This window comes from Mus pahari, chromosome X (genome assembly GCF_900095145.1).
Source record: "Mus pahari chromosome X, PAHARI_EIJ_v1.1, whole genome shotgun sequence".
Classification (NCBI taxonomy): domain Eukaryota; kingdom Metazoa; phylum Chordata; class Mammalia; order Rodentia; family Muridae; genus Mus; species Mus pahari.
The window spans coordinates 12747311-12757122 of NC_034613.1; the positions used below are offsets into that span (position 1 = coordinate 12747311).

The 9812-nt window shown below is 38.2% G+C and overlaps 1 protein-coding gene across 4 annotated transcripts in view; it reads left to right on the top strand.

Annotated features, from left to right (window-relative positions):
- The window catches only part of Jade3 (jade family PHD finger 3), a 50392-nt gene that overhangs the window by 8187 nt on the left and 32393 nt on the right, over nucleotides 1-9812 (top strand). For 2 of the 4 annotated variants that reach the window (XM_021187919.2, XM_021187921.2), the window contains exon 3: nucleotides 4585-4742. In XM_021187919.2, the coding sequence (XP_021043578.1) occupies nucleotides 4585-4742 (158 nt within the window). Of the gene's footprint in view, nucleotides 1-4584; nucleotides 4743-8443; nucleotides 8480-9004; nucleotides 9073-9812 lie in introns of those variants that run through there. The other 2 variants (XM_029534428.1, XM_029534429.1) reach the window with 2 other exon arrangements.

Genomic DNA, 9812 nt, shown 5'->3' on the forward strand with positions numbered 1-9812 from the left:
TATATATATATATATATATATATATGATGTTAGTTCCTGCACAGGGGAAAAATTCCTGAACAGAACAGCAATGGCTTGTGCTGTAAGATCAAGAATCAATCAATGGGACCTCATAAAATTGCAAAGCTTTTCTATACGGCAAAAGACACTGTCAATAAGACAGAAAGGCCACCAACATATTGGGAAAGGATCTTTGCCAATCCTAAATCAGATAGGGAACTAATATCCAATATATTTAAGTGTGATTTTATAATCTCTGAATATATTTTATAAAGAGGAGATGACTAGATAGATGACTCAGCTGTTTAGAGCACTTACTGTTCTTGTGGAGGAATTGAGTTCAATTCTCAGCCTGAACATAGTAGCTCACAACCTGTAATTCAGTGTCAAGGGATCAGATACCCTTTTCTTCTCTGTGGGAACCAGGCATGTGGTATGTATACATTTATGGAGGCACTCACGTACATAAAAATAAACCTTTTTAAAAAAGAACATCACTTGGAGCTATTGTCAGATATTTAGCTCTAGTTGTCTTCTCCAGATCTAAGATATGATTTACAGTACTACCTTTTCCCAAAGACAATAGTTATAAACTGTCGCTGCTACTTAACCACTGACTCATTAAAGGCACTCTAGTAACCTATCAAAATGGATTGTAGTGTTTAGCAAAATGATGATTTGCTCTGTCTTAATCACTCAGAACACTGAACTCTATGTAAAACATGGTAAACAGATATGTTTGTGACCTCTTATCCACTTCTGAAGCATTATGTAGTAAATCATCAATTTTTGTTTGCTTTAACTTTCTCCCTGTGCATCATCCAATTAATTATAATTGGCCTGGATTCTTAGTAAGATCATTTTGTTGCCACCTGACCACCTTTGTGTTTAGTGTAGACTTATCCCATCCCATGCTGTGCCCTAAAAAATATTTTCCTAAGTAAAACTGATAGACATTTTAAGTTGTCCCTACAAAGTAGGAAATGGGGTGAGCTCTTCCTCATTTAAATGGCACCATTTGATTATGTGATAGTTTGGCTTTATACTCTGTAAAAATGATCTTGGTCTAAACATGACTGTAGCCCCTAAGAATTCATTGCTTTATTGGATCATACTATATACTTCTACTTTCTTTTCTTTTTTTATTATTCTTTAATCTTTTATTATAGTCCAGTTGTTATCCCCCTCATGGTCTGCCCTCCAACCTTTCCCCATACCATACCTCCTCCCCCATCTGGAAGAGGATGTCCCAATTCCCCCACCCCACAAGACCTTCCCACTCCCTAGGGCCTCCAGTCTCTTGAGGGTTAGGTGCATCTTCTCTGAATGAACACAGACCCGAATGTCCTCTACTGTATGTGTGTTGGGGGCCTCATATCAGCTGGTTTACGCTGTTTGGTGGTCCAGTGTTTGAAAGATCTCAGGGGTTCAGATTAACAGTGCTGGTCCTCCTATAGGATTGCCCTTCTCAAATTCTTTCAGCCTTCCCTAATTCAACAACGGGGGTCAGCTGCTTCTGTTCATTGATTCGGTGCACATACCTGTATCTGACTCTTTCAGTTGCTTGTTGGGTCTTTCAGAGGGCAGTCATGATAGACCCCCTTTTTTGAGCACACCATAGTCTCAATAATAGTGTCAGTCCTTGGTGCCTCCCCTTGAGCTGGATCCCACCTTGGCCCTGTCACTGGACCTCCTTTTCCTCAGGCTCCTCTCAATTTTTGTCCTTGCAGTTCTTTTAGACAGGAACAATTCTGGGTCAGAGTTTTTGACTGAGATGGCAACCCCATCCCTCCACTTGATGTCTTATCTTTCTACTGGAGGTGGACTCTACAGTTTCCCTGTTGGGCATTTCATCTAAGGTCCCTCCTTTTGAGTCCTGAGAGCCTCTCACCTCCCAGGGCTGGTGCATTCTAGAGGGTCTCCCATCTCCTACCTCCCGAGGTTGCCTGTTTCCATTCTTTCTGCTGGCCCTCAGGGTTTCACTCCTGTCTGCCCCCCCCAATTTCCCCCTTTTCCCCCTCCCTGTCCCCTCTCATACGCAGGTCCCTCACTCCCTCTGCCCTCTGTAATTGCTTTCTTCTCTCTCCCAAGTGGGATTGAGGTGTCCTCACTTGGGCCCTTCAGCTTGTTAATCTTCTTGAGTTCTGTGGATTGTATCCTGGGTATTCTGAACTTTTATTGGATCATACTATGTACTTCTACTTTCATGTTACACAGGATTTGGACATTTTCCTTTAAGAGACTTGATAAGCACTAAAGACTAAAACTTGCTTCATAGCATCTCTTCCCTTAATCTTCTAGAAATCTAGGTACATTTATTCTAGTCCTATTAAGTGGTATGAATTTTCAGAGAAGACATTGTGAAGCATAGACTGATGTATATATGCTTTCATGTAAAAATGTGATTCTTTATTGCTTAGATGTTAACTGGACATTTATTACATATTATATCAAAATCATTGCCATGTTAGCTTAAGAATTTGTGTTATACCTTTTTGTTCTTTTGGTGACAAGGTAGAATGGCAAAGTTGGCGTCCATAAATATTTATATCATGTTTCCTAATTTACATGAGTCCAAACTATATTTATGTATATTAATCATTGCCCTACCTCCAACATTTGAACTTCTCAGCTAGATTTCTCTGAAAGAAATGGAGTTTAAATCCTCATTAGGAGTCTCTTGCCTGCCACAATGTACTTATCCTTCTCTTGAGTAATTCATTGATAGTGAAAAATACTGATCAGCTGGCTAAGATAAAGTTCTGAGTATAAAGATAAGTAGAACAAAACTATCTACTTTCCAAAGTATAATGTATCTCTGTGTGCACATGCATGTGGTCATGTGTGCATGTGAGTAAAAAATTCACATCTGGTAGAGAAACATAGCAAATAAAGCATAGAATATGACACAGCTGAAAGGCTATGCATGATAATTCATGTCTGTAATACTAGGCAGTTGAGGCAGGAAAATAACCACAAGTCTGAGACCAGCCTGGGCTACAGTCTTAAACTCTGCTTTATAAAAAAAAAAAACAGACAACAGAATGGGAACATAGATATTTAGCCCAGTGATAGAACATTTACCTGGCAGGTATGAAGCCCAGAGCTGAATCTCCATCACCATGGGGGGGGGTAAACATCTTAATGTATCAGAGAGATTTAGTAAACAAAAACAAATTAGGAAATAGAAGTTCTAAAGAATATAGCTAGTAAGGTAGATCTCACTAATATCTATGAGACTGTATTTTGGTACTACACATAATAAAGAATACACTTAGTGCCTTAAAAATACATATCCGGAATAAGATCAGATATTTTCATAAAATATCAATGATTTCCATTAAATAGGAAACAAGCAAATGTAACAATTTGTGAATATTACAAAAATAAACTATACTAACATAATAGCCTTGAAAACTAGTAAGACATCTGAAGAAATCCAATAAGATTCTGTCTGAACTGAGTAGCCAGATTATCACCATTAAACAACACATTTAACAACATACATGCTGGTATTATAGAATATGAACATAGCATTATTTCTTTTATAGTCTTCCTAAAAATCCCAGTTATCAGGACACACTCTAAAATATTTGCAACTCCAAAATATTCTCTGTCAGTCATGAAAGACAAGGAATATGGAGCAGTTGTCACAGATTAGGAAATACCAAGGAGGAATACAGGATCCCAGGTTGAACTCCAAAACAGAAAGCCACCAAGGAAAATTGGTGAAAATTGATTATAGATTAAGCAGTGGTATTTTGTAAACTTAATCTCTTTGTTTAGGAGTCAGTATAGCAACTCAGGCCTGTAATTCCAGCATTTATGAGACTCAGGCAGGAGGATTCCTGTAAGTTCTAGATCAATCTGAGCTACAGTGAGATCTTGTTTCAAAACTGAATCAAAAATTTTCTGGTTTAGGTAAATTTGTCCTGAGGCTAGGTGTGGTGGCACATGCCCTTTGTCCCATCACTGAGAACTAGAGGAAGGAGGGTCTCTTAGTTTGAGACTAATTTGGTCTGCAAAGCAAGTGCTAAGTTAGCCCAGAATATGAAATAAGACCTTGTTTCAAAACAAAATAAACAATTTAGAACAATTTACCAAGGTCATTTAAGATGTTATTAGTATGTGAAACTACCTGAAGGTTATGTTAAGAATGTGGTACCATTTTTAATGTTTCTGTAAGTGTATATTTATTTCTAAGTAACATTTTAAATGAGGTAATGCCTAAGTAATTATAAGCTATCAGCAGATATTTGTTACTTTGAGTTGAGGGTTGTTTCTTTTACTTAAAAAGAAAAATCTCCTTTGGAATAACCTATATTTATTTAAATTTAATGAGCCAACAACAATAACATTATTATTATGGAAGGACTCCTACCCTTTATTAAATCCAGAAGAGCTGTTTTTCCTCTTCCTGTGTCAAATCTTCCCAGACATAAATTGACCTATTCATTTAGGGATCAGGAGATGTTTGTCTTATTGGAAATGCATGGTGAGAAGGAATGATCTTTTTTAAAAAGAGAACATTAAACAGAATCTGTTTCATAGCTATTTTAAAGTATATGCATTGTATCTTCCCAGGTATTCCGAAAGGACCTCATCAGTGCCATGAAAATTCCTGACTCTCACCATGTTAATCCTGACAGCTATTACCTCTTTACTGACACATGGAAAGAAGAATGGGAAAAAGGAGTCCAAGTACCAGCCAATCCAGACTCTGTTCCAACACCGTCTCTCAGGTACTGGCATGTTTACAACTTTGACTTAGGGAAAGAGCTCTCTTGGGTTTTTTGTGTGTTTTTTTGTTTGTTTGTTTGTTTTTGGGGTTTTTTTTTATTTCTTGGGGAGAAACTTAAGAATGCGTATGCATTTCTAACATGCGAAGTTAATTTAACTCACAGGTATACTACATCATGATTGATGAATAAATTCCAGCTCATATATCTAAGAGATTCATAAGATGAAATGTTTTGAAGTACAATCTAAAATTAGGAAAAGGTCTTAGACACCAAGATTTCCATATATGACTCAGCCATCAGTAGCATTTATTAGTCTTTGAAGAGAAAACTTTCCTATAGGAAATTACTTCAATATAACTGGAGCCTCATTAGTGATGGTACTAGTAACTGGCCAAAACATATAGCTTCTAAAACAGAAACTATATGCTGACCTTGTTAAGGTAGAAAGACATCGATTTTTGTGAAAAAGAGTTTTCATTTCAGAGGAAATATTAAACTCTTCAAGAGTAATGCTGGCTGGGTGTGGTGGCACATGCCTTTAATCCCAGCACTTGGAAGGCAAAGGCAGGCGAATTTCCAAGTTCGAGGCCAGCCTGGTCTACAGAGTGGGTTCCAGGACAGCCAGGGCTACACAGAGAAACCCTGTCTCAAAAAAAAAAAAAAAAAAAAAAAAAAAAAAAAAAAAGAGTAGTGCTGGTTTTAGGAACCAGTTTGTACTACTGGTTTTGGTGTTTCCAGTGCTTTACCCAAGTCTGACATGAAGTAAGATGTTCAGTATAAGTTTGAATGAATATAAGAATGAATAAATAGAAGACACAGTTTCAAATAAAGTGCTGGTAGAACATGTTACTTCTACTATGAGAAAGTATAAATCTTATTGTATATTTATTTCTAACACTTAATTAATCTTCCCCCCTTTTGAGATAGCATCTCACTGTATAACCTAGGCAGGCCTTTTAACTCATTATATAGCACAAAATAACTTCACGTTACTGTTGTTCTGCCTCAGTCCTGTGAGTACTAGGATCACAAACATGTCACCAGGCCCAATATATGTTAGTTTCTTTTTTTTAAGATTTATTTTATTTATTATATGTAAGTACACTGTAGCTGTCTTCAGACACTCCAGAAGAGGGAGTCAGATCTCGTTACGGATGGTTATGAGCCACCATGTGGTTGCTGGGATTTGAACTCTGGACCTTCGGAAGAGCAGTCAGGTGCTCTTACCCACTGAGCCATCTCACCAGCCCATATGTTAGTTTCTTAAAGGGTAGAGAAAGTATCTTTAATTTATCTGCTCTTATCACCAGATTCATAGTCCTACTTATGCTCTAGAAGTGCTTATTGAATCACTTCTAATAATGTAGGCCAAGGTAGCCACACACTCTGTTAAGGAAAGCTTCCAAACCCTTTTTGTTTAACATACATTCCAAGCTTCACTTGCTTACTATTGATACCATCTCCTAAAAAGAAGAACATCAGGAGTGAAAAAAGTCATATTTTTGCGTCTTTGTTATTATTTTTTCTTTTTATTCGTTTTTACATCCTAACTGCAGTTTCCCCTCCCTCTTCTCTTCCACCTCCCTTCTCCTACTTCCCTTCTACCTGCCTCTATCTACTCCTCCATTTCTCTTCAGAAAAATGGCAGGCTTCCCATGAATATCAACCAGCTATAGCATATCAAGTTGCAGTAAGACTAGGCACCTCCTCTCCTATTAGGGCTAGGCAACCCAGTGGGAGAAAAGGGTCCCAAAGCTCCCAGTGTTCGGAGCCCCACATGAAAGCCAAGCTACACAAATGTAACATATGTGCAGAGGGCTTAGGTCAGACCCATGCAGTGGGTTAGTGGTTCAGTCTCTGTGGCCCACGTTAGATTCTGTGGACAATGTTCTTATGGTATTCTTGTCCCCTCTGACTCCTACAGTCTTTCCTCTTTCTCTTTCACAGGATTCCCCAAGCTCTGCCTAATATTTGTCTGTGGGTGTCTCTGCATCTGTTTGTATCAGATGCTAGGTGAAGCCCCTCTGATGACAATTGGGCTAGACACCTATCTATGAATATAGCAGAATATCATTAGGAGTCATTTCATTTGGAGTATGTGTCTCTAATTGTGAGAGGAAGCTAACTGTCAGACTCTAAATTTTATTGTGCTACTATCAGATAGATACAATATTTAAAGTAGTACATGGGACATTTTCCACTTAACCCACCTCCATAAAGTATATTTAATATACTGATTTAACATCAATACCAAACATCAACTGAGGTGTTTCAATCCTTGCAGTGTTAATGAGATAGGTAGCACCAATGTTTGTATATATGTGTGTGTATATATATACATACATACATATATATGTCTGTGTATATATGTGTGAGACAGTAAAAGACCTTCAAACAACTTCTAGTCCTTGAAGAAGGAAACTAAAATTATCAGAAGATGGAGAGATCGCCCATGCTCATAGGACGGAGCCCAGGACCCAGAGGCTGAAGAGCTCAGAGACCCACAATAGAACCAAACATAAATAGCAAAAAAAAAAAAAAGTCAATGAAACGACTCCTAATGATATTCTGAACCTTGGGGAATCCTGCGAAAAAGGAAGGGAGGGAGGGAGAGGGGAGAGAGAGAGAATGAGGGAGGGAGGGAGAGGAAGGAAGGAAGGAAGGAAGGAAGGAAGGAAGGAAGGAAGGAAGGAAGGAAGAGGAAAGATTGTAGGAGCCCGAAGGGACAAGGATACCATAAGAACATTGTCCACAGAATCATCTAACCTGGGCCACAGAGACTGAACCACCAACCCACTGCATGGGTCTGACCTAGGCCCTCTACACGTATGTTACAGTTGTGTAGCTTGGTTTTCATGTGGGACTCCCAACACTAGGATCATGGCTGTCTCTGACTCTTTTGTCTGCTTTTGGGACCCTTTCCTCCTTCTGGTTTGCCTTGTCCAGCCTTCATACAAGGGGAAGTTCCTAGCCTTATTGCAACCTTGATATGTCATGTTTGGGTTATATCCCTGGGAGGCCTGCCCTTTTCTGAAGGAAAACAGTAATGAGTTGATTGGGAAAAGTGGAGGGAAGAGACTGGGAGGAGTAGAGGGGGATAGGAAACTGTGGTTGGGATGTAATATATGAGAGAAGAATAAAAATGATATTGAAGAGAAAAAGTAAATTTTGAAAATTAGGAAACATTCTGCCCCTCTTCAGGAGAAATTATATAAAATTGATGTTAAGTCTTTAAATTGGTTTTTATTTTTAATTATGTGAGGGAGAGAGAATGAGAGTATGTGTTTACATAGGCAGGTACCTATGGAGGCCAGAATCATCGGATCTCTTGTAGCTGAAGATAACATGTGGTAGTGACCTGCCCTGCCCGATGGATGCTAGTAACCAAACTTGGTTTTTTTTTTTTTTTTTTTTTTTTGCAAGAGCAGTTACACTCTTTTAACTGCTGAGCCATGTCTGTAACCCCAGTTCTTATTTAATTGTTTGATAGAATTCTCTAGTGTAGTATGCTAAGTCTAGACACTGCTCTTTTGTTGTTTGGTATCTTATCTATAAATTTAATCTTTCATAGTTATCTTGTTCATATTTGGTGAGTTTTAGTACTTAGGTGCTTTAAAGGGTTAGTTTGTTTTATCTAAGTTGTCAAATTTATGTGTATGTATATATTCATACTTTTCTCTCTGTTGCTGTCATATTTAAAGTCAACAGTCTTGTCCAGGCTTTCGTTTGTACAACAAGTAAGTATAAGTAGATAAATTTCTTCCTATGAATTCTCTCTCATTAAGTACAACTAAAAGTCATAAGCAGCTTGTAAAACACAAACTTCTTTAAAAGATCAAAAGAAGGTGACAGGATCTAGTGTTCTTGATATCTTTGAAACAACACAGGTATCAAGAATTTTCTTGAATTTTCCTGAATTTTCTTTTTGCTCCCAGATTCTAGAGAAAGTGGCAACCAAGAAGCACCAATGATCTAAAGAAAAAAAAAAAAAGACTAGGAAAAGCTTACTTGTCCTAGTGACTGGGAAAAGGGTCAGCCTATCAAATCAGAAATCTTACAGTTTGTTCATCTCCAGCCAAACTTTATGAAACACACTTTGGGCTGTCATTCTACCCTCTCCTCTAGCACAAATGCAGTAAAGAGCCTAGACTTTTATCTTAATCCTGCAGTAGTGATTCAGCCTGTCTAGGGTTGTATCAGAAAAACCTGATAATAATGATTCCTCCTTCCCTAGTGGTGTCAGTCAAGGCCATCCGGTCATTCTTACTAATCTCAATGAAGGAGGTATCAGTGAAGGTCTAGTAGGAGCCAGAACTTCCAGTCACACCCCGTAAGTAACAGAAAACCCCTTCCATATAGAGTAAGTGGTAACCTACAACTTCTTGGCAATAATAAGACATTTTCTTCCACCCCAACTCTGATAACCAGCCATAGTAGTTTTCTAGGAAACCAGCCAAAACTAAAGGTTTAAATAAGATCTCTGGTTTTATAATTCTCCAGATATCTAGGTTTCAATAAGAAATGACTCATCAAAAATACTCCAAGGCAGATGGGGCAGTAGCACAATGGTAGAATCCTTGCCTAGGCTCTGAATTTGATTCTCAGTAACAACATAGATATACATATACACATGGAGTGGTTAAACAGTAAATATTCTAAGAGATAAAAAGGTTTTGGAGACATCCTTGGGATCATCTTATAACCCATATTTAATTTCTGTATACAGGAGATCCTGACTCTACTTTCAAAATACACAGAAATTTTATGTATTAAGTTGAAAGGAAAATGCCCCTTAATGATGCATGGCTACACAAGCCTTCCTTTTGATTTCACTGCAGTATTTGGGCCTGGACTTCCAACTATTTCCCCTACCCCATAACTTTCCACATCATTCCCTTTCCATTTCAGGCTACAGAATTCTACCACTCATGATTTTGATTATGGAAATTGAGTAAGCACGTACAATGCATAAAGCATTTTCATACATGTTATTTGAAGTTTAAAGATGTTCCCACAGCTGGGCGTGGTGGCGCATGCCTTTAATCCCAGCACTCGGGAGGCAGAGGCAGG